Raw genomic sequence first — 26,380 nt, 5'->3', positions numbered from 1 at the left:
TTTCCATAAATATGTTCTTTTTATCAGAACTGACCAATACACTGTACTTTAGAGAAAAAACAAAACGAGCATTCAGAGCCAGCTAAAATTCTTGCTCACAAGACTTGCCCACAACACTACTGTAGAAATAGGAATGACCTGGTTACTTCCCTCTCCAGAGTAAATCACATCATCTTGCCACTGACAAATGAAAATTTCAAATACTTGTACTTTTGTTATTAAAAAATTTCATACAACACGCCTAACCACAAATCATCAATGGTGTGACATGACTATCAGCTTGGCTTTACAAAAAAAAGAGAACTACAAATAACAGACTATTGAAGCAAAGGAATTTTTTTTAATATTCTGAAGTTTTTTGCTTTGGTTATTAATCTTGGGTTTTATCTGGAGCGAGATCTCAAAGGAAGTCTCAATTTCCATAGGGAAAATCAGGTAGTTTAAAATATTTTAACACAATGCTCCATCTATCAGAAAAACGTATCCAGCTTTTTCCATTATGAGGAGTAACAGATTACACATTTCCTACCTGCTTTCTTGTCTGCGGTAATCTTGCTGCTGTTCTATTCTGATCATTGGCTTCACCATTCCTCGTTCGGCTGTGCTGGATGCTGATGATGTCCTGTCACCATCAAGCCTGCTGGTGCTCTAATTCAAAACAGTGGGACAGCTGCTTAGCATGCAACATTGGATTAGACACTACTTGGGCTTGGCACTATTAAAATGAAGAGTCAATCTGAAGCTTGAGAAGAGATGGGAAAACAGAAGAAAAATGTACAGCACAGAATCCAGCAGCTCAGCATGTGTTTTCACCACAACGAAGCATCAAAGAGCACACTTGCAATTCAAAAGATGACAATGGCCAGCTAAGAGCAGCTATTTGTTAATGCATTGCAAGAACATATAATGAAAATTTCAAATGTCTTTATTTAAAAGCTGCATAGTTATCAACACAAAGTAAGAATGAATTGCCAATGAAAACTTCAGCTAAGAGACAAAGTTAAACATATTAACAGATTTAAAACTGGCTATGCTCCCTTACTCCGCTTCTGCCATACAAGTGCTTACATTATTGATCCATGTCATAATTTATCCTGTTCTTAAGGGAAGTCTGATCTGCTAGACAGTACATAATTTTCCAAGAAAAGAGGTAGCAATCCAAACTACACAATTTTTTATGTACAATTTTGCTTGTTTCAGTGTTAGAAGCTCCTTAATAGGAAGCTTTTAATTTATGATTTCCAATCACATCAAACCCTATCAGGAAGGGGAAAAACATGCTGCTTTAGGCAGTGAAATATGTAGAAATTATTTTTCAGTATAAAAAGTTGAAATCAAAACATCAGTAACATATGAAGTGTTTCCACATTTCCTAAGAAATTTCTAGGACTAAATAATTTGCTTTGACACAAGAAAACCTGCTAAAAATTGCATCTCAAAACAAGAGTTCGAACAAAATAGTTTTTCCAGTACTGACACACCAATCCATGAATCACTTTTCACCACCAGGTCTTAGAGACCTTCCAATTAAAGTTATAATTACCCCTTTTTTCCAAGTAGAAAAGCAAACTCTTAAGTGCAACTATTAGAAAACAATTGATTCACCAGTGATTTAACAAGATGCCACGAACATTCTCAAACAGTACAACTAAAAAAAAAAATTAAATTTTCCCAAGCTTCCCTAGGCCCACTAGAAGTATTTTTCTGATGAGTCTGAAAAGAATATGAGATATGCTATATAATAATGTCAGAAACTCAAATTCTGAGTGGTTGTGAGGCATTTTAATAGTTAATAAAGTTTTATTCTTGTTCCCCCCCCCAAATGTCACTAAGTAAATTCTTATCACAGGTAAAGAATGCATCCAAGATAAAACAAAGCATTGTCACAAACGAAGTTACAAAGAAAGGAGAAAAACTGAATCAGAAGTCTGTAACAAGAAAAAAGACTAACATATTCAAAAGCTATCAGAGTGTTATTAATATCTACACTGCCACACCAATATCACTAAATTTCTTTACAAGTATTTCAATTTGGTAATAGTAGTAATAAAACATAAAAGGAAATGCATTTCTGGGAGGACTACTACATTTCATCCTGCTGAAATAATTCATTCTCTCATTTCATCTGAGGCACGTGATCATAGCACCAAGAAAGGCATTAACCATTGTGTCATTTTACTCTCTTTGCTCTTGGAAAATGCAACTTTAGCACAGAATTTATTAACAGAAAAACAGTGCAGAAAGAAAGCAAGAAAAGATTATTACCTCATAAAATGTTTATAACTATGACTGCAGAGGCAGTTTGTTTAGTCAATGTGTGTACAGAAGCTCTATTGAAGTCAAAGTCACATCCATTAAATTTTAAAAGCCTAGTTAAATTAAAACTGAACACCCTTGCACATTTTATAGGAAATATTTATTTACCCTATCACAGATGACAACAGTCATATGCTATATACATAATGATTTATCATTTCTAATATGACTCTCTACCTGCATGTAATCTGCCTTCAATAGCTCAGTTTGGGGAGAAAGCTATTCCAGGCTTGAGGAATTTCCCTTTCTACAAAAAGTTACTATTCTTGGCACAAAATGCATGCCAAATGCTAATACAAGCTCAAATGCTAATACAAGCTCAAACAGAACAGTTTCGTGGGGAAAAAAATAAATAAAAAAATAATAATGCACGTGACACCCAAGCCCACCCACAACTGGAAATGGCTGGGGAGAATGAGGAACTGGTCGCACTTTACCAAACATTGCTGCTGTTATAATTTTGACCTAACTTACACATCATCTTTTATTATTTATTGCTAATTTAGTCATAATATAATACCTTGCTCGCTGGTAATGCTGTTGCACTGTGAACATCTCCCTCCAGATCAAATGTAGTTTCCTGAACAGCCCTAAAAGCAAGATAACATTTCAAGTACTTTTTAGAAATTATATTGTTAAACATTTAACAAACAAGGAACAGAGTAGCTAAAATTAGTAAATTAAAATTCAAGAGGTACACCATGAGTACAGTTAATATTCACTTTTTAAAACACTGTATCAATTCTTTATATAAATCCACTACAAATTTTTGTACAGATAAATCCCTTTGAAAAAACAGATTCTTAGTTGCATTTTTTCCCTGTCAAGTAAAAAACTATAAATACACATAAACATAACAACATATAAAAATACATTCAAAGTATTGTATTCACTGTAGTAGACTTGCTACAACTTTTTGCTCAGCTCTTCAGTACTAAATGTACAACAATCATGATAATGTAAATCATTTCTAAATCACAGTAATACATTATCTGCTTATTCTAAAGATTAAAAAAAATATTTGATTGTTCAAGCTGCAATAGCCCTTTGCCAGAGATTTTGCTGTCCAGGCAAAGCTCTGCAGTAGTACAGTGCTTTGCAGTTGACTATGTAAACCTGCAAGAGCATTTGTTTATTGATCTGCAGGCTAGATGTAGAATGAACTCAAGGTTTAAGCAGAAATATTACATGACGGCTAAATGGCTGGAGGTTTTCCTGCAGACAGGTCCTAGAACAAGCACACAGTGCACTTCTACATTAAAATAAAGTGGAGAAAAAAAAAAAAAAAGCTTAAAGTATACATCTGTTAACTCAGATAGCCAGAAGAGCCTCTTTTCCTACGTATCTTTCCCTCATTCATCTCCAAGGCAATCTGCTTCTCTTCTAAACCACAGTACACTACAATAGTAGCCTCATTTGGAGCCAGAGAGGATGGAAAATACGATGATAGGGTTTTTTTCATGCTATAAAGTCCTGGTTTTAAGATTGTTTCTCCTGACTATTTCTATAGCCACTGAACAAAATACCTGAGCCCCTACAAGTCACTAGATCTATAATCAGTATTTTTATTATGCACCTTTCAAAAATATGAATATACAGAGAAACAACACGATGGTCTTCTGGGCTATTAGTCCTTGCAACAAATTAGAAGACAAGCAATCACACTGTAAGCAATCACACATCAGATTGCTATACTGAGACATTTAGTTCCCTATCTTGACAGTCTCATTTCGTGACTACCCTACTCGATTTCCAAATCCTTCCAGTGAAATTTTGAAAGTTACTATCTGAGAAAAAACAAAACCCACGATCTCTGAAAACATTCAGCGAACACTTTTCCTGGAGGTTGGAATAGCTTTGACATACATTAAAATAAGGCGTGCACTGTTTTTAATGCAGAAGTGACAATCAGGAAAACTTGTCCGAATACTTCATAATGAAAAAGACAATTGCTAATCCTAAAAAAAATCACAAGGTGGAGCTCAAGTATTAAAATAGTTATACATTTAACACCTAAAAGCAGCTACTCAGAACTCATTTAAAGCCATACTCTAGTCACAGGCCATTTATAATGCTCTCATTCTCTTTTTTTTTTTTTCCAAGGCTCCCCCTTTTACTTCAGTGGGAATAAAAAATTTTACTCACCCAGTTTTGTGTCTTGGACCTTTAACCATAAGACTTGCATCAACAGGTCTTTTAGGAATAATATGGTCCTGAGTGGGATCCACGAACTTAAATACATGAGATGACCCAAACTGAACCTTCATTCCACTTTGCAGCATAGTGGTTTCTGAAATACGCTGACCTTCCACATAGGTTTCGGCATCAATGCTTCTCGGGGTTACAGTAACAACTCCATCCATATTAGTGAGGTCGCAGTGATGAGGCTGAATTCCTGGACCAAATAACTGGAAATAAATTTAGTTAACACGGAATAAACTAAATTATACAGCAGCAGAAATTAAAATAAAAAGACTGAGCTGCAGCTTACCCTATTTACAGACCAGTAACTTAACTTTACTTGCTTATGAATTTAACAAAGATGAGTGGTACTAAAATCAGTCGAGTTTCACTTCAATTTTCCTTGCAACAGAGAGAATAAAACACACATTTAACTAACACGGGCAGCAGAAATCCCTTAATGAAAAGTTTTTCACTTTTTTGGTCACATGGTGTTTTCTTCTACTTGCTGTTCTGATGTGAAATCTCACAATGCAAGTATTTACAAGTCAACTGCCTGCATTGACATGGACTCAGGGTGCTGTAAGAGACTCCCTGGCATGAACTTCATACAACTATGCTTGCTTTATACATCTAAGAAATCCTACCTCACTCAGAGAGGTTGAAACTAGGACTTGAAAGCCATTAAGCAGTTACGATAACACTGATATGTACCATTTGATCCAGTGATGAAAAAGAATACCCCTTTTTAAATAATGAAACCCTTACTTTCCTCTTAAAGCAAGAGAGAGGAAATAAAATAAATCAGTTATGAGCATTAACATGAAATTGCAGCAACATTTTACCCTTCTAGCTTTGAAGGGTATTCACAGAATATTTTACTAGTTTTCAAAATTACACATAACTGCCCAGAGATTGGATTAGTTCTGTCATCTAAGTGTGCTTTTTTTCCATACCTGAATGGAATTGTCATCAAATTTTTCGGTTCCAACTTCAGTGACACTTAACTGTAGACGATAGAGCTTTGGCTTATCTCTGGAGTCAGAACCATCTGTACAGCAAGTGACAAATAGTAATTTGCAAGTTATTAAAGTTCAAATATTCACATAGTATTTCTACATCATTGCAATATAGTTCAGACTAGCAGTCACCAGAAAAATAACTGAGTGACATTCTTTCAAGATTTGTTGGCAACTTAGTTGTTCATCATACTGTAAACACTGAAAATAGACACGAGCCCGCTCAGGGTGACTGTCTTCTACAAGTGCAAAGAACAAAGTAATCAAGAACTACTATTCTGAACATACTTTGAAAAACTTTTTCTATTTCCTTCGTAGTTTAAGCAATACAATTTTTGTTAATCTCTAAGATTCTGTATGGGTATGCCAATATGACTTTAGAAGATTTAGAAAGCAAAATATCTGCAGATCTCTACAATAACAGTGTACACTGATCTTACTAAAAGTAGATTATCAGCAGTATCTACTGTCAGGTGGCCAACATACCAAACTGTTTCCTATTCATCAGATATTGAAATAGGTGATATTAAAAGAGAAACTTACAAAATGTTTACTTATGACAGCTTTAGTCTTGAGATACAAGACTGCAGCACTTCTGGCCTTATCTTTACAGTCCCATTGACCTATATTTTCATCTCACAGAAAATGAGGTCGAAGATAAAGTTCGTCTTCCTCCTTCCCCCAAAAGAACGTATTATCCAAATAGATTCAAATTTTGCAAGTTACACTGGATGCTGCACAGGATTTAGCTGCTGCCTTCACAGGCTAACACAGATGGGTTTTGACATACATATAAATCCTCCCTGCTTCCCAGAAAACACTACAACTTTAATTACTATCAGATACTAAACTAATACTGTCACTTCTGACTTCTTTCCACTTTCTCCTCCACAGAGAAGATGCAAAAAAAGGAAATTGCAAGACAAAGAACATCTTACCTGGGGACATGAACAATAATTTCAAGTCATCCCCCAAAAGCATCAGAGAACATTACTAAAGCCATAGCACATACAGTGATACTGTCTTCAGTAGGATACTAGTCATCTTCAAAATTTAAATGAAAGCCAACATAAACAGAACCACCATAAATCTAATTGTAAACTCCCAGCATTACTAGCAGGATCTGTTTATTAAAATCATAACGCAAGCCATTTAACCATAAAATTCCACTTAGTTTATGAAGTCCTCTATCAGTCCTTCAATGAACAGTATTTAAAGGAACTAAAAGTCAACAGCACAGAGAAAACTTAACTGTTAAGAACTACACACTGACTAAAAGCAGAAGATTCAAAGAAAATAAGGCAACAGTACAAAAGAACAGAAAACACAAAGTGAATGGAGGTAGGGAGAAGCTGGGTATCAATGAAGAATGATACCAACAGAGTTTTCGATGATTTTGACATGGGGAAAAGTATAATGGGTGCTCCTAGTAGTAAGCTTCTCCTGGGGGTGTTGTGATGTTATTGGGACATAAAGACATCAGGCAGAGACAGTCCACAGAGTAGTACTATAGATACCAAAGTTAAGTGCTGATACTATAGTAATATCCAGTTACCGAACATATTTAGAATCACTGTCGTGATAGTACTGGGTCATCCATCACAAAACTAGTATTAAACATAAGAACACTCAGTCCTCTAAACATTTTTCAGGTACAGGGATAACCCTTTTATTAAATCCTAGTATTTGAGTGTATAGAGACATACACCTAATACCACTGTACACTAAAAAGGGTAATGCTAATACAGTATCTTCAACAATGTAAATTGTGTGCAGTTTTTAATACTTAATAATGCTAATCAGAAATTATATGGCTGCATCTTCAATGTCACCAGATGCAGACATGTAATACACTGCTGAATACATTTGGCTGCTTACCCTCAATTCTCTGAACTGTTATTATGTCTCCCCACAACTTCCACATCAAAACCTAGGGTAGCTCCTTCATTTACTTATTTATGAATCCAAAAGTCAAACATTTCCTCCTCCTACCCACATCCCAGTTTGGTAAAACTGGCACCCAAAAGATACAAGATTCAGTTTGGAGGCAAGGACCTTTATTCAACATGCGAAAATACTGGAATTTCAGAAGTCAGGGGCATAACAGTCAGGGCTAGTTATCTAGGGCTTTTGTACTTAATTTGCTATGGCACTTTCTCCTTAACCCTTATATACAGATTAGGGAATAGGCTTTACAGTCTAGTGATTTCACCCCTATACTCAATATACTTCCCCTCTGGACTTTTTAATTTTTGACATCTGGAAAAGAAAAAAAAAAAACCTTTAAAATGTTTCTACACATTTCTGAAATATAAAATATTATGGTTTTCAAGTGTTTATTTAAGAAAACTTCTGGATCTCATTCCTGAGTTCAGTACTTGTGAATAATCAATCAATTCCTGCTAAAGAATGTTTACCTCACACCACCGTATATACTCAATATATATGCATGTCACGTAAAATGTGCTTTCACGTAAGAAATACATTTTAAGTATCACAATGTTTCTGCTGAGGCAAATTAAGCCTGTTTGGTTTCTCTGAAGTGTCCAATTTAAAGTAAGTTTTTTCTTGTTACAACCACAGCACTAGGTACAAACACTTCTTTTTTCTTCCCAGGTAAATGAGAAAAAATCAAGGAGTTACTGAAAGTTACTTAGAGCACACATGCAATCATCAGTCAGTAAAAGCCAATTTCCACAGTAAAAAGTATCTTGTTCTTGAAGAGAGTTACTACAAATTGTTAAAAGGATGAAAGGCCTTTTTGTTCTAGGGGAGGGATGCAGGAGGGAAGGAAGGTTGCATTATACTACAGTGTAAAGTCTTGTATTTCCTGTTTTTCAATAGCTGGAAGGTTGCCTACATGTTGTTTGGAATGCATTCCTCAACTCACTGCATTGGGATACAGATTCTGCCATACCTATGGCAAAGTCCCTGCTCCCCAAACTGTGACAGTCCAAGAAGGCTGTGCTTAGCCTCCAAGGACCAAACTTTACAGACCTGTGGTGGTTCAGAAAGGCAATACATACAATTTAAGTCACATGACTTAAGGTCTAGCGGGGGGGGGGGGGGGGGGGGGGGGGGGGGGAAATAACATATCTGGGGTTTTTATCTGACACAACAATAATTTTCTTTTAATTCAAAAATTTGGAAGGTCAAAGTTCTCAGAAAGGTGGGCATTAATAGACAATACAGAAGCAGCAGCAAGAGGCATAAGGAAAATGTATGAATTCTATGCAGACTTGTTCATTTCATATGCGTGCATAAGTAAACATGTGGCATAGAAGAAAGATGGCCTGTATTCTATTTATGGCACCCATGACTGAGTAACATTAGCAGATATAAATACATGCAGAAAACGTCTAGTTTTTCGGGGTTTTTTTAAGCTTAGATTGGAACGTGCCTCCAAGACACAAGCAGAAGCAGTAAGAACTATGATTCAAGAGACCAAGTTAGCCACTATTGCATACATTAAACTTAATTATCTACCTGACAGAGCTCTTCCCAGTGACATCATATAAGGGTTCAAAAACACTTGGTATGGTTTGCATTTGAAGTCAGTTTCACAAGTTATTTTCCCCCATGACAGAAGTACGCATACAAAGATACATATACATCTCTGTATACCGGCTTTTGCAGATTGAACACTTGCATTTCAAGAGGTAACCCTCACTCAGAAAGCGGACTTTATCACAAAGACCAGACAGGAAACAGTGATTTCGAAAAAAAGGGTTTTTCAAACACACTAAAGCATGTAAATGTACAGTAACAACTGCCATAAAACACACAGTGTAAAAAGATGCACAGCGTATTACTGTTCACCTGTACTCACTAGTGAAATTGTTTCTGTAAAACCTGTGAAAACTGTGGCTTTCTATCACTTTCCATGCTAAGGATGCAATACAAATAGATTCCATGACTGGGTTTATGCAGTTACGAGTCAACATCCACACTTTAAATAGAAGTGTTATAAAAAAAATCCTATGTAGTGAACAGAAGTGAACAGTCACTGTAAGCACATCAACTCAGTGATTCATAATACAAATGTACATTTTTGAAACACAGAAAAAGACAAGACAGGGCTCCCTTTATGGATATATATTTAAAACGCATTACTTCACCACTAAAATTATACCATTTTGGAGAAGATAATTTCACTTGATTTTGCTAATCCAGTGCTTGAAACAATGCTGGGAAATAGTATTGACTTAAAACCAGACTAAATTAAATTATGAAGATCAGATCATAGAAAACAAGTAAGCCCAAAGTTCAACAAAAATGTCCACACAAGGGACTGCACCTATTGACTTAAAAATTAGATAAATCCGCATTTGAAAAGCAGCAGATTTCCTCCACAAGTTCCTGAGTGCTAAGAGTTTAGACAGTAAGAAGTTTAAGAGATTGGTTGGGCAGATTTGAAATATCATGTCAAAATCAGGAGACAATTCTGCTATTAAATTTCAGAAATGATGTGCACTTCCAGCAGAAAGAGCCAATAGCGAACATTTTTGGTAAAGGAAGATTCAGTGCGGAATGTGACAGACAGCAAAGCTCCTTCAAACTAACAGGTAAAGGTGTTTACCACATACCATATGGGAGTTCCATTCTCAGAAAGAAGGCTGGCCAGTGAAACTGCCATGGCCAAGGCTTTCAGGCTTCTCCAACCTCCTGTAATTCTTCTTTCCAGTTGTTATACCTTTATGTTCTCAGCATCTCCCATTACTGCCAGTTCTAGGGATCAGGGTTGCTTTTATGTGATGAGGCAGGGACAAAACCCTTAAAGTTTTGCCTTTTTTTCTTTTTAAATGCTTTGTCATTTTTATTTCAGGCTTCCAGGAGAAATCTCAGAGGTTCACATCCTCAAAAACGGCGCTTTGTCATTTGTTTCAGCCTTTAAATATTATTATTAACTTCAGCTGTTCAGTAACATCCCTGAAGTCAGCAGCAGCCGTATTCACAGATAACACGGACAGTATCATCTATTCAAAGTGCTGCCATAACTCACTTCACTCTATCCAGTCTATTTCTATTACTATCAGATTCATCTCACTTTATTGCTTCATTTACATGACTTGGAAGACAGAGACAATTGCCAACTGCTACATTTACAACCACAAGCTACTGAAGTGCATCCTCTACTGTACTGTGCAGAATCTGATCTTCAGTCTATAAAACAGTCATACAACCAGCAACGTCAGCAGCTGTGGAGAAGCAGAAAAACGGGACATGCTTCTAGTAGCAAACTTACTGAATTTGTGCAATTGCACAGGGCAGGAAACTAAAGTCTGCCAGGTACTTCAGGAAGAATATGAACAGCCAATGTTTTGACAAAAGGACCTTCTACAGGAGTTATTTCTATAATAAATACTAGTATCCTGAAATGCATTGTTCCAAAGAGACCAACTGGACTCTAGAGTACTAAGGCCCAAGATAAAGACTGAAGAAATTATTTTCTTTCCAGTGAGATGAACAAAATTTCAAGCTTTCTACTCAATGGTCAGGTATTGCTGCAGAACTCATATGTGCTTATTAGTTCAGCACACTCTACAGAACTTTTCTGCTCTGTGGAGTAATGATGTTAATGAAATGGAAGTCTGAATTCAAAGAGTTGAGCACCGGAGGCATTAAGTTTGAACAAAGTTCTTTAAATCCCAATATTGTACTCCACAGCCATGAAGGAGTGAGCAACACCAACAGACATATAGTATTTTTAAAGCAATCTAGAAAATAAAATGAGGAAACAGATGCTAAAAAACAAGGAAAAGGTATTTTGGTAGACATTTCATGAAGAAGAAGAAAGTGGCTTTGTATTCTTGTCTATTTGGCCAAACCAGGAGATTTTTGCACATTACTCTAAACTCCAAGGAGAATCAGAGATCCATAATGATTTGTAGGTTAGGTTATCAATTTCAAGTGCTACAGATAAAACTGAACATGACTCTACTGTCTCATGTGGTTAAATCTCTTCAATGTACACTGTTAATATTAGACAATACCACAAGCCAGGCAGCAGAAATACCAAAGGATGCCACGCAACACCACACAGCAGAAAGGGAGGTCACTTTACCAGTGGTCCAAACACAGTTTCACATAAAAATCATCACGGATTTCATCCACTGCATCAACGTGGTCAAACATTGAAAAACACAATGCCATTTACCCAATTCACTTTTTAATTATTAATTCTGCAAGCAGATGGATCAAAGAACGTTTTTCTTTCTACTACAACATTGCTTGTAAACCACCCTATGAAATTTAGTTATTAACCTTAGCTGGAAGGTTGAACTCTTCTAGCACATTCATGATCTATTTGATGTTTGTTCACAGATAGAATAATTAAATGGCAGCTGACAAGACAGATAACTACTTCACAAAAGCAGTCCCTTGGAAAAAAGTAAGAGAAGCAAGATAGCCTTTCATCTGTCAAAAAGAAACAAAAGATTTAGAGCCAGCGATGCTTTTAGTGACTAATGAGAGAACAGTATTAAATATAGCGTTACCTTCATAAGCGTGATAGTTGTAGTAGGCAAAGTGATTCCTTCTCCCTGGGGTTAGAAACACATGCAGAGGACCCAGGTGAAGGCAGCACCAGCAGGACAGATACCATGCAGAACATGCGGAAGAGGGCAGGAAAAGAAAAGACAGGAAAGGGTGAAACTGTAGCCAGACAACTCTTAGTCAATTTATAAGGATGAAGTGCATTAAAGTCTTTCAACTTTAGAAACTGAGTAGAATATAAAGACATCAGTACTCCAAAGCTACTGAATGAAACAATCCTTATTGTTTAGAAAAGTGACAACAAGCTGTTAGAAGAAAAACATGAACAATGGGTCGGTCCCACAGGCAACTTCCAAAGGCTTAGTACACAGCGTTGCCACCTGTGGCATTTCAGATTGTTTATCCTCTCCAAATTATAGGATGTCTTGCTCTACTGCCCAAGCACAATGTTTTAATATTAAAGCAACTAGGCTCCACAAAGAGTAAGAGTTTAGAACACAAGAGAAGAAATTGAAAGTACTATTAGAAGAACCCAAAATATTAATATGCAAACCAAACCTCAGCATATAGAACACAATATAAAATACATTTAATACATTCTGTGTACTGCTAATTTCATCTGGCCCTTTTTTTTAAAAAAAAAAAAAAAAAAACAAAACAACCAACCCACACTATTTGACTATGAATTTAACCTTTTGTTTGCAGTTCTGGTCAAAGTTTTCAGCATCAACTTCCAACCTTGCTTCCCAAATGGTAAACAACCAGTCTTCAAACTGTAAATCACTTGGTTGAATACCTGAGTGTACCCAAGTTACACTTAATAGGAAAAAGAGCTGCAAATAACTAAATCACCAAAAATGAAAGTCCATATCCAAATCTTTAAACATGAAGACAATAGAAATTAAGATAAGAAGTTGTATGTGTTTTATCAGTAGTTGTGCTATGAACAATCAAGCTCCCCTGGCTGTTCCTAGATCATAAAATTAACTGTAAATTACAATGCAGCCTAGAAAGTTGTAATGAAACCAAAATAAAACCCAGCCTTGCTAGTGATCTGAAGGTTCCATATAGGCTGAAAAATGTTTAGCAAATAAGTCTGATTTAAAAAGTCATGTTCTTGTCCTTCTAAAAAATGTATTTTTCACATATGGCACTGTCAAATATATCTTACAAGGTATGCTACAGTATACTTCTGAACGTAAAACAAACCAGATTTAAACACTGCTTTTCTGGTTCCCCCCCCAATCACAAGACATGTCTTAACTTTTTACTTACTATCAAGTTTTAAACCCCAAAATGCAAAGCAAGTTGAAGACTAAATCATTTTTTTGTTTGTTTTTGAAACACTTAAAACTTCATACTTGAAACCACGTTAATAGAGACAAACTCTTAGTCAATCATTTCTCCCCTTTTTTTACTTCAGACATTTGCTATTAAAATTTCAGTATTATAGCAATATGCAGCTTTACGTCTATAGCTCCAATTCAGAACCTAACATCAGAAGAACTGATGTGGCATTCACTTACACTGCTAACAGACTTTCTTGTGCTGCCAATTAAGGTCTTATTTTGGAAAATCTAAATGATTATGTATTAATGTAATTTTCTTACCTGGGCTTAATTCTACCAGGTATGGTAGTTTCTCAGGAGGAAGGCAAGAGCCATAGCCAGACCCGTCAACTCTTTCCTTCCCCTTTAATGGCTTTCCATCGGTTATTTTCTTAGATTTCTTTGGGACATAATCAGGAGGCCGTCTTTTCAACTGAAAGACTAGTATTCCTAAAACACAGTATTATACATCCTTTGAGTCTCACTATTGGTAAACAAGTGCACATGCAATATCTATTAATTTGCAAGTGTTCCATAGGATTACTTTCAGTTTACTAAGTTCCTGACGCTTTACATAGTTATTTTTAAGTTAAAACTATTTAAAAGATTAACAGCATACTTCTCCACAGTGTGTAATTTAGAAACTTTAGGTTAAAATGTAAAAAACCCTTCTACTGTCTAAAGATGTATTACTATAAACAGTGTTGAATTAATAGTAACTCTAAAAGCACCTAGTATTCAAAGTGCCTGAAAAGAAAACACTTTAAAATGTATGCTCCAATTTCTTACTTTACAGAGGGTCCACACCATGGCTTACAACACTCAAGGCACAGAAATATCTTAAAGCTTTATAGACTTACCTTTATCACTAGGCCACTCCCTGAATATCTGCAGTGGACACTCATCATCATCAAGAATAGTTTCTTTAGCACATTTATCATCAGAGTGCTGAGCACCAGGAGGCAGCATGACCTAGAAAAAGAACCATTATCAGTTTTCAGAGCTGTTAGTGGACAATTAGAACAGAGGATTCAGGGGTATATCTTCTGATTACTTTGTTTATTTGTTTATTAGGAGATAAAGCAGAAGAATTCAGTAACCTGAAATGCATTTTGCTTTCCAAGACTTTAACTCTCTCACCTCCCGTTAAATCACACTTCCCAGAACACCAGATATATTTAAAAAGAAAGGAAAGCAAGTTACACTTAAGGTACACAAGACCATCTTCCAGTAAACAAAATTATTCCAATTTCTCAAGAGCCAAGGGAAAAAAAAATAACTGTGGAGGTGATAGTTACAAAAATAAAAACTGTAGTTTCCTTTATCATCTCACACATTGGAATCAACTTTTCATTTTGCTAATGCCATTCCGCTAATGCAACATGCAAGTATCTTTAGAAATGGCAAGATAAACCGGCAAAGAGAAATGCTGCAATACCTCCTGCATCCTTGTCTTACCCAACCTTTACCTGGACTACACAGAGACTAAGAGCATGACTGGAGCATTTCACACAAGTGCTTCATGCTGTCTAGCTTTAAGAACCAAAATTAAGTATACTTTGGGAACAGAACCACAGACTGTTCACACCTTTTAGAGCTATATCCTTACAAGGTAGAGGAAAGGGGAAACCTTGATTCAGGAGTTCTGACTCTTAAGAAGACACAGAGTGATTTCATGCACACACATTTTAGTCCCTCATTTGTGACCATAACAATGTTATTTAAATTCAGACAGCTCTATTTTAAACAAGCTACTCAAAATTAATCTCTGAACTATGACCCAGGTAACACCTTCTGAAGTAATGCAGCTATTGGCTACTGCATCTTACTATGCTGCCACCCTCAAGAGGCTTTCCACTCTTATTTGTCACCTCCTCTCCATACCCATTTTCAGTGTTAACTAAGTTCTCACAGATCCACCTCAAAAGTCCTTTCATCTTCTTCCAAGAAGGAAACAAGCACATTTAAAATCAAAAGTATGTAATCAAGTCATTGGCCTTTCCCTAAAACATTTTCTATGCAAAACCTGACTAAACATAGAACTAATTAAATTATCTTTAATTAGATTTTCAAATAGACAAGATATTCTAAAATGAGGAAAACATTAAAATGTATAAACCGAAGGGAAACAGAAACAGATCTACACTCAAATCTTATCTTGCCAAACTACTCTTTTCTATTTCACATCTCAGATTTTTAAAATCAATTATACTTACGGGATAATTTTGATTAGCTAATTAAAGTAACACTGTGTTTCCAGCTTTACTCAACAAGCAACAATTTTTAAATTCCAAAGCCCTCAAAACAGCAGGTAAATAGTTACAACATAAGAACTACATGCTACAGCATGTGTACCAGGGGCTGACCAATACTGGACTGGGGAGCAAACCAAAGAAAGCCCAAACACAGTGAAGTCAGAGGACAAATGAGAGATAAATATATAGGTGCTACTACTTGAACCTGAAATTACTTCCAACTTGGCGCTGGGCTTAACAACAGCAGTGGTAAACTAGACAAGTTAGAGAAGAGGGGTCACTAAACCCTCATCCTCCCAGCCAGTTACCATTCCTCCCATCTCTCAGGAAGCGTGAGCCAGTAGCTCAGACATACCTCACTTAAAAAAAGTCTGTGACCTAACCCGCAGAAAGACACAAAACACCATATCTGAGCTTATGAAGGCCAGGAGGCTTCTAAGCATGATGAAGCCATTTTAGAAAACATCTCTGTTTTAGACAAATGCTGCCTCAGTGTCACCCATAAAGTAAAATTCTACATTTTAGAATAATGGAAAAACATGGCAACAAGTTTATGATTGGGTTTTGGCTTGTGGGTAGAGATTTGCTTTCATTTTGAAAAACAGAAGATGCAGTTAAATATCCTTTCATGAATTTGAATCCACACAAACTGCTGAGATCAGGCATAGACATTTTCTGATCTCTGCAACAGCACAGGAAATGGAGATGCGTAAAACCAGCTTAAGATCAAGAGTCTTGGAAGTAGGTTTTCAGTTGTTAACCTACGAACTGAAACAAATTGATAACAGATAATTAGGAAGCATACACTCTGCTTCCTCATAATTGCATTCATGAGCGTATACAGATTATCATAAATTCATTCCAACCTATATTTATTAATTTAAAATGCAGTGAAACATGCAGAAAATACAAGCTATGAAATTTAAATGAAGTCCATGCAACTTAGGACTTAACTTGCTCTGTAGCTATTACTTATCACAGGGGGCTTAAGTATTTGAGTATTACCTTCTCTTACTTGTTTATCCCAGCAAATGCCTTGGAAGTTATCAGATCTAGCCTTAGCAAAAGTCTCACACACAAAAATCCATGCTATAATATCGTACCTACTATATGTTTTAATATATCTGCTTATTCAAATGAAATAATTCTCAATTTTCCTTACAAGTTGGGAACACATGCTCTGAAAAAAACCCCAACAACGGAACTTGCTAAAAAATATTTAATGCCTCGTGTCTGTAATGTCTATTTCTTAAAAAAAAACAAAATCAAAAACCTAATTACTGTGAACTGCATGGTTTTGTTTGACATTACAAAAAGTTATTTATGCTTTATCCTCGAGTAAAAAATAAGAGCATGCTAAAACAAAAGTCGAATCAAGATTCTACTTTTAAGAGTTAACTGGTTTGCTGCATGCCTCAAGTCTTATACCCTAAGTGAATATGCACAGGTAGCTTGTAAAACTGTCTAATTTGACATCTTGAGAGATGTGCAGTGAACCCTGTATTACTGAGGGAAACTCAAACCAAGCAAACTGAAACAAACAAAAAAAACTTATATTGGAACAAACTTACATTTACTTGATTACACAGAAGAGCACTTTAGAAATGGGCATAAAGCTACAGCCCGATACACTGCAAACCAAGGTACGAAAGCAAGCAACTGACAAGAAACTGCCATTTACAATAAAAGTTGTTAATGATAAGTGTTCAGAAAATTCTTACAGTGTTCATCTTTCAACTGAAACTTCAGAAGTGAACTTTATTACAGGTACTTATGCAGCCTTGTCTTGTCATATATCTTAAAATCTGTTTTAATAGTTAAGTAAATGTCAACTGCTTAAGTCTTCAAGGAAGACACTTCACCTGCCACCCAAAGAGAATAACACATTTAAAAATCCCTACTAATAAGAAACTGAAGTTATACCTTTCACTGTACACTGCTTTAAACCCAACAAAAAGTAAAGAATAGGAACATGTACACAATAGATTTTTATTTCCCAGAAGACTGCGAACTGTCAGAAGAATAGGGGCAAAAACCCTACCAGGGGTAAAGAACAGCTATGAGATTCCAGCGTAAAGGAGTACCAATGGCCGTGACACCTTAGCACTGTGAGTTTCCAAACAAGAAAACAGTGATGAAAGACACATCAGGCTAAAGCTAGGATATTCTAGCATTTCAAGCAAGGAAAGCAACTTCATAAAATATTTGACAAAAAGTAGATTTTAAATTTAAGTTAAAAATACTCTACTTTATTAAAAAAAGAAGGATTATAAAATTGAAACCCAAGCAAGAGGCACTGAGAAAAGCCAAGTAGATTTCAGTCAACCACAATCACAGAATCATTCAGGGTGGAAAAGACCCTTGGGATCATCAAGTCCGACCATCAGCCCTACTCTACAAAGTTCTCCCCTACACCATATCCCCCAACATCTCATCCAAACGACCCTTAAACACATCCAGGGATGGTGACTCCACCACCTCCCTGGGCAGCCTATTCCACTGTCTGACCACTCTTTCTGTGAAAAATTTTTTTCTAATGTCCAGTCTGAACCTCCCCTGTTGCAGTTTAAAGCCATTCCCTCTTGTTCTGTCGCTAATTACCTGTGAGAAGAGACCAGCACCAACCCCTCTACAATGTCCTTTCAGGTAGGTGTAGAGAGTGATGAGGTCTCCCCTCAGCCTTCTCTTCCTCAAACTGAACAGTCCCAGCTCTTTCAATCTCTCCTCATAGGATTTATTCACCAGGCCCTTCACCAGCTTCGTTGCCCTCCTCTGCACTCGTTCCAGCACCTTGATATCTCTCTCGTATTGAGGTGCCCAAAACTGGACACAATACTCAAGGTGTGGCCTCACCAGTGCAGAGTACAGGGGGACTATCACCTCCCTACTTCTGCTGGTCACACTATTTCTAATACAAGCCAGGATGCCGTGGGCTTTCTTGGCCACCTGGGCACACTGATGGCTCATGTTCAGCTGCTTGTCAATTAGAAGCCCCAGATCCTTTTCTTCCAGACAGCTCTCCAGCCACACCTCCTCAAGCCTGTAGTGATGCATGGGGTTGTTGTGGCCCAAGTGCAGGACCTGGCAATTGTCGTTGTTGAAGCTCATCCTGTTAACGTTGGCCCACTGATCCAATCTATCCAAGTCTCTCTGTAGTGCCTCCCTATATTCATGCAGATTGACACTCCCGCTTAACTTGGTGTCATCTGCGAACTTACTGATAATGCACTCTACGTCCTTATCAAGATCATCAATAAAGATGTTAAACAGAAATGGTCCCAACACCGAGCCCTGAGGAACACCACTTGTGACCATCCACCAGCTGGATTTAGCTCCATTGACCACCACTCTCTGGGACCGTCCATCCAGCCAGTGCTTGACCCAGCAGACCGTTCGCTCATCCAGGCCGTGGGCAGCCAGTTTTTCTATGAGGATTCTATGGGGAACTGTGTCGAATGCTTTTCGAAAATCCAGGTAGATAATATCCACAGCCTTTCCCTCATCCAATACTCGGGTCATTTTGTCATAGAAGGAGATCAGGTCTGTCAGGCAGGACCTGCCTTTCATAAACTCATGCTGACTAGGCCTGAGCAAAACAGTAAGGTCTTCTACAGTTAAAGGTATAAAAAAAGATCTGCTATTAGACAATGAAGACCACTCACATATTTCAAATGTAAATGTAAGCATACAACTTAAGTCAGTATAGAAATTTACTATATCAAGATGATATGTTGCTCAGAAAAGACAAAATATTTCCAGAAGTGCTTTCCAGAAAACTAATTTAAATCAATTTGCTTTACAGCAAAGACTTTGTTAATCTTTCCGAAGATCAAAGCAACACTCCTCAGACTATTTTCTACACTAAACTTCCCCACATTAAACATCCCCACACAAGATCAGAGAACAGGGGGAGGTGAAAGAGAACAGCACCACCACCACCATAGCGACTTGCAATAGTTTCACTGGTAAGTGTGCAATCAGTTCAATAAATTCTCTAAAATATAAATATTTCATAATACATCATAATACCTTCTAACTCTGAACTAAACAGACTGATGCAAAACTGCCTCCTAAATTCAGTCACAATGTCTCTGCTGTAGACCACAATTCTCTCGAACCAGCAGAAAAATGAACGTGTCAAGTCAGCAGCCTATTTAAGAAGATCAATGGCTGAAAATCATGAATTTATAGAACCCACAACATGAAGATAATTGCCATAATTAAAACTACACACAGAAAATACTTCACAGTCAAAACTAAAAATCAATTTTTAATATGCTGTCATAAAAACCCCCAAACTATTATTTATAAAATTAGTCCCCTCTGTAATAAAAACCTACGTAAAATTTTAGTGAAGTTAAGTAAAATTAACTTTCACAGTTGAGACCCCAATTACAGGTTAATGAAGACAAGGATAAAATGTCCAGAACTTCATTAAAAATATGTCTAGAACTAAGACAAAACTGCTGAAACAATAAAAACTAAGGTTAGTTTGCTGCTGTGAAACTACAAAAGAACTACCACTGTTTGGTTTCCTTATTAATTAGAACAACATTAGAGTAACATGTCAATTCCCAGCTAGAATTGTAATACTACTAGAGGCTGTAAGCACAGCAGAAGTAGACACTAAAGTTACTCAAAGATAGCATAAAAAACAAATCGGAAAGCACCTTTAAGACCAAAAATACATCCACATCCTTTAGAGCAGCTGGGAAGTGCGGGGAATAGCAAATAATACAAGCTTCCTTACTGTCTTCCAGTGGCACTTTAAGCACTGGGGAAGGGGCAGGGGAAGAGAGCACAGTATGATGAGACACAAACGGTCTTCCCTTTCTTTCTTCATTTTAAGGAGCAATGAATCCAAGTTTATTAGACAACTAAGAGCCAGAAATGTAATCAAAGATTGGACCCAAACAAGGATGACTGTTTTCAAGTCTCACAAAGCTCCTTCAGAAGATGCTATGAACAGAAGTTTGTAACCTTTAACCAGTACTGCCCATGGGACTTTTTGGTAAAACCATACCTCTCAGAAATACCGATTCTATACAATTAATTTAGAACTCCTGAAATAATTAAATTCTGAAAATAAGTGTAAGTTTCACTTATATGTTTCATCTTTTCTGATCTGTAATGAGGGTAAGCTACCACTGAAAGCATAAGGCAACAGCACGTAACACATACTTTTTACAGTGGAGTTCACCTCAGCACTTTTGCCTCTGAGCACACACTCTCAGTTCAGGGGAATAGCTACGTGCACAACCTGACAAAGTTTGGTATCCACAAGATTAACTATTAGTTGATACATCTGTGAACCATAAGCACACTTAGTGGTATAAAACCACAGTGCCAAATACAGAAATACGTTACTTTCATTATTAATGTTTATCTACATAGCAAGTAATGACTTAGTAAGATTAGAAGATTTAGGTTTTAAAAACAAAAAAACCTGACAAATCAGTTCTGAATTCTCAAGGCTATTATATTTAAAAAAAAAAACAAAAACAAAAACAAAAAAGTTAGCCACAGAACTACCAGTCTTTCCATTTAGTTTTAAAGCTACTGCAATGAACAAAACCAAATAAAAAGCATGAGAAGATTGTGACTTAGTAACTTCACTTACACGAGCAATACAATAATCCTTAGGATTTTCCTTCTCCAGACCGTATTTTTCCAGTGCTTCAACAACTGCAAAGTCTGCAGTATCCGTAGTGGACAGCAGGATTGTCTTGTACGGTATATTTGGTTTTAAACTGTCTGCATAAATTCTCAGTGTCCCACCTTGGAAACAAAATTTAATTAACAATGCTACCAGAGAATAAAATGACAGACATGCAGCCATTTATTATATTTTTAACAGAATATAAGAATGAACCCCTTCAGAAATCATTTAGTCAAGCCACTAATAAAAGTTACATAACATCCCCAAAATATATTTGTCTCCCCTGCTGGTAAAAACCTCCAGTGATGCTTTCCTAATTTCTCTAAGCAAGTCTTTTCCTCAGTGCTTCACCATTCTTAATATTACCTGAAGTTAAAATGAAACAGTGACAACAACTGGATGAAGAACTGACCTTTCCCATCTTGACAGAATGTTTGTGCTAACCTTCAGGAATCGCCCCTCTCTTTAAAAAGACTATTTAAGATTTCCCTCACAGGCAGTGTTTTCTACACTCCTAACTCCTCCTTTACTACTCTTCCATGGACAGAATACATAATTTGAGATTTTACCAGTACTAAAATTGCTTCATTTGTTCATGTAATGCTGATGTTTATACAACCACTGTTGTATCCCCACTCCCTAGAACGTGAAATCCTTTCTACCAGATCTACCAGAACCCTTTGTGCAGACCTGGACAATCACTCCTTGCCATCCTGTATTTGTGCTACTGATTGCATTTTTACATTCAGGTCATTCAGCTTGTTCTTAGTAAAACGCGTGACATTTATTTCAGAAGACTTTGTCAGTTTAATCAGTCTAACTCTGTCCTTTCTTCTTTCCCAGTTTAGCACTATTAGCAAGATCAATGAGCATATTCTCTCCCATCAATGTGCCCATCACTGAAAGCTTTGACTCGCACTCATCACAGAACACACTCCTGTGGAATCTTACCTAGACAAATCCTTCATTCAGTTACACCATAGATAAATTAGCCATGAAGTACAAAAAATGTTGGAGAAAGCAGAAGTCAAATTTACAGGAGCTGCTGGCCTTAAAAACACTCTCTCAGTAAACACTTTACTATTAAGAACTTAACCAGAAGAAATCTAAGTACCTGAGTCAGGTCTGCCATCAGAACTACGAAATTCCTGCATTCTCTTCTCTAGCTTTTGCTGTCTGCGCCGTTTCATAACCACCTCGGGATTGGATATTGTGCGAGTGAAGCTGGTCTCAGGCATATCTTTGTAAACCTCAGCTGCAAGGCGAGAATTCTCACTGCCAAGTTAGTTTAAATAAAAAGAAGACATTGTCATTAATAGCTTCAAATACATCTATCGTCATAACTTCATAAAGGGCAAAAAGCAAGTAGAATCCATACACATAGGAGATCAATTAAGTTACTGTAAGATGGTTTCTGCATGAACTTCACTTTTGCTAGGATTAACACCGTTCGTGTACCCATGCTCACCTGAAATAGACAACAACCAATTAAGTATTGATGGTTCCTAGTTCTTAAAGGAAAAAAAAAAAAAGGCTGTCTAGGTCTCGGGCAGGGGCAAGCAGTGGGGAGGGAAGGGAAGGGGAGGGCATTAAAGAAACTTTACATTATATCCCTAACTTTATTCTGATTTACAATATTGCAAATCATGTGGAAGCAGGGTTAGCATGTGCTTACAGCTCATGATTTTTCTTTTGCTAACGCACTTAAATAAGATCAGGCTAAGTAACGGCACAGAATACTGCAAGATCATGCTGACATCTGAAGAATATTGCAAACATATTGTGCTGGGTTTGTGTGTATGGCAGGGTTTTTGGTAGTTGGGGAGGGGGTTACAACAGTGACCCCCTGTGATAACCTTCTTGAAGCTCCCCTGGCTCCAAGTCAGACCCACCTCTGGCCAAGGCTGAGACAATTAGTGACGGCGGCTGCGCCTCTGTGATACCGTATTTAAGAAGGGGAACCTGAGAGGTGGAGTGGAAGTTGTGAGGAGGTGCTGAGGAGGACACCTATGCAAACACCAAGGTCAGTGGAGGAAAGGGAGAGGAAGGGGAGGAGGTGTGTCAGTGCAGAGCCTCCCTGCAGTCCGTGGTGACATGGCAGGGCCACCCCTCCCTGCCATCCATGGAGGTCACCAGTGGAGCAGATGCCCACCTGCAGCCCGTGGGGGGTCCCATGGCAGAGCAGGTGACGGAGCCCAAAGAAGGCTGGGACTCTGTAGGAAGAAGCCTCTGCTGTTGTAGTTCGGCACTGGGAGGACTGCAACATGTGGGAGTGACCCACACCAGAGCAGCTCAGGAAACGCTGCAGCCTGTGAGAAGGACTCACATCTGAGAAAGTTCGCAGAGCACTGTCTCCCATGAGAGAGACATCACGCAGGAGCAGGGGAAGAGTGAGAGGAGTCCTCCCCCTGAGGAAAAAAAGAGTGGTGGGATTGACAGTAACCCCATTCCCTGCCCGCTGTGGTGGAGGAGGTAGAGATATTGGGAGCAAAGCTGAGCCTGGGAAGAAGGGAGGGGTGGAGGAAAGTGTTTTTAAGACATGGTAATGCTTCTCACTGTCCTAGTCTGTCTGTTAAGTGTTGTTGTTGTTAGTGTCTGAATTAAATTGATGTTCTTTTTCTTTCCCTAACAAGTCTGTCTTTTGCCCATGACCATAATAGGTGAGTCAGCCCTCCCTGTCCTTATCTCAATTCCTGAGCCTTTTGCTTTATTTCCTTCTTCCCATTCCCAAGAAGGGTGAGCAGCTTCGTGGCGTTCAGTTGCCCTCTGGGCTCAAACCACAACACATATCCATGCAGAGCGGCACTACACATATAAGAACCAATCATGAACTCAAAAAAATCCAAAAGTAATTATTAAAAAAAAAAAAAAAAAAAAATCAAGATGAGCAGCTAAATCCTCTATTATATGTCAACCAGTCACTTAATTTCTTTAATCTCTGAGAATCTCTTATTAATATGTATTCACAATTCATTTTCTTTCTGGGTATGTTACAAATCCATCCTTAACAATTTTTTTTCTGGTGTACTGCATATGAAACTTGCAGAATCTAGTACAGAGACAAAGGTTAATTTAATGTAGACCTTTCTCAGCTTTCTAGATTGTCCTGGTTTGGGTCAGGATAGAGTTAACTTTCCTTGGGTTGTGAGGGAGCACAGCTAGAGGGCCGGTCCCAATCGATCATTGGAGTATTTTGTACCATGTGATGTCATGTCCAGTGTATACAGGCAGGTGGGCTCAAACCGGTGCGGTGGGGTGCTGGCTGCATTTTACCGGTTTCTTTTGGACTCACTATTGTTACTGTTGTTCTCTTGTTATATTTAGTAAATTCTTTCTTTTTATTCAACCTACAAATTTTCTTCTTTTTGTCCCTCCCCTATTTCACCGGGGTGGGGGAAGGTGAACGGCTGGCCACCTGGTGACTGGCTGCCGGGTGAGTTCAAACCTCAACATAGCTCTACATGCTATTCATGCCTGACTCTTGTGCTCCAGATTTCTGTACAAGGATTGATATATGTCCTGCCTGTCTCAGTGATTAAGGTGCAGCAGATTTGGGAGCAAAAGTTGAAGAACCAAGAAGACTGGCTACCAGAATGTGTCTCAGAGAAAAACAAACTGATAGTCAGGTGGTAAGTTAAATACAAATACCTACACATACTAGATTTTCTGGCAAAAGAACAATCAAACATAGGGAGAGGAATAAACCCACTCTAGACTAAATGCTTAAAAATAAACATAGTGGGGAAAGTCCATGTCACCAAGCATGTGTCAATTTCTGTACAAGGACACAAAGGTGGGAAAAGAAAAACCAAACTTATTTCATGGTTTAAGAACAAACCTTGCAGCAAAATGTACATACAAACCACAGAAACTGCCACCACATTTTGGTTTATGATGATATTGCACCCATGCCAACTACTTACTTTTGAAATAAACAACTTATTTGGTAAAGAGGGGGAATTCTTTCAGGTAAGATGTAGGTTATATGAACTGATCAAAGTTTAAAACACTTACATATCATCCCCATGAAGAAGTCTATCATCTTTATCTGATGCTTGTCGCAACGCCTCTTTTTCACGCCTCTTTTTTTCTTTTTTTTCTTTTTTTGAGAGAGTTCGTTTGAAATTCTGAATTACTCCCTCTTTTTCTTGTTTTTCAGGGCCATTACTCTGAGCCTTCTGAAATAAATGAGTTTAAAACAACTGCCATCATTTTTAGTCCAATGAAAAGTTAGTATTGGTTTTAACTTTCCAGATAAATCTGATTAAGACACAGCATCACTAACACAAAAACAATACTGCAGGCAACAATAGCCTATTACACAGGGATGGTACTACTACTCTCCATAATAACATAGAAGGCAAAAATAATTTCATATTCCAAAGCAGGTATGAACTGATTAAGCACCCTGTATTCAAGAAAGCGAAGAAACAGCACAATTTTACTTGAATAATGCCTACTATCAAACTTGGCCTCAAAGATTAACTGAAGGCTGAAAAACAAATTTCTGCCCCCCAGTAAAAATACTTCACAAAACAACACTGCACTTAATCTGTTCTCAAGAAAACTGTGTTGGAGCATCAGATAAGAATAAACTGCAGAAGGAAAAATATTAAAGAGGACATTTCCCCTATGGTGTATTTTTCTGAGTTGTCCTTCCAGTGTTCTCTTCTCCAATTCCTGCTCCTTGCATACACAAGATACCTGTAATCCTAGGCTCATTTGCCTTCTGTAGAGAAAATAACAGAAGATGAGAGAAAGAAGATGCAGGGTTTTTTGCTTCTATCAGGAAGTGAAGAACACAGAGAAGGAAGAATGAAGATTACTTAATTCAATGAATAGAGGTAGCAAGTCTGGTAGATGTAGTGCAAGACATCATTAATTTTCTCTCCCCGCCTCTAACATGGATGTATCCTGCAGTCAAAAGCACAGTGTAAGAATAGCTCATGTACCTATACCCAAAGCACCTTTAATATTAAGAAGCTCTAATTCCAAGAGCAAACAAAATTCAGGGCTCAGCCCAAGATGAAAAACTTGTCTGAAGATAGCCCACACTGAACAGCATGTTTTCCATAGCTATAAGCATCCAAGTTAGATATAATACATATAATTATATAACTTCAGGAG

General features: G+C 37.4%; 1 protein-coding gene across 24 annotated transcripts in view; it reads right to left on the bottom strand.

The window, feature by feature from the left end:
- The window catches only part of AFDN (afadin, adherens junction formation factor), a 132,961-nt gene that overhangs the window by 65,806 nt on the left and 40,775 nt on the right, over positions 1-26,380 (bottom strand). For 19 of the 24 annotated variants that reach the window (XM_074863019.1, XM_074863031.1, XM_074863042.1 and 16 more), the window contains exons 4-13: positions 25,268-25,431; positions 22,368-22,528; positions 21,215-21,372; positions 14,200-14,311; positions 13,622-13,789; positions 12,014-12,058; positions 5,454-5,548; positions 4,462-4,724; positions 2,837-2,906; positions 530-648 (exon numbers count right to left, since the gene is read on the bottom strand). In XM_074863019.1, coding sequence (XP_074719120.1) covers positions 530-648; positions 2,837-2,906; positions 4,462-4,724; positions 5,454-5,548; positions 12,014-12,058; positions 13,622-13,789; positions 14,200-14,311; positions 21,215-21,372; positions 22,368-22,528; positions 25,268-25,431 — 1,355 coding nt within the window. The remainder of the gene's footprint in view (positions 1-529; positions 649-2,836; positions 2,907-4,461; positions 4,725-5,453; positions 5,549-12,013; positions 12,059-13,621; positions 13,790-14,199; positions 14,312-21,214; positions 21,373-22,367; positions 22,529-25,267; positions 25,432-26,380) is intronic. The other 5 variants (XM_074863027.1, XM_074863037.1, XM_074863028.1 and 2 more) reach the window with 1 other exon arrangement.

This window comes from Strix uralensis, chromosome 3, assembly GCF_047716275.1.
Source record: "Strix uralensis isolate ZFMK-TIS-50842 chromosome 3, bStrUra1, whole genome shotgun sequence".
NCBI lineage: Eukaryota > Metazoa > Chordata > Aves > Strigiformes > Strigidae > Strix > Strix uralensis.
The sequence above is the reverse complement of the archived record's forward strand: the minus strand, read 5'-3'. Positions and strand labels throughout refer to the sequence as shown.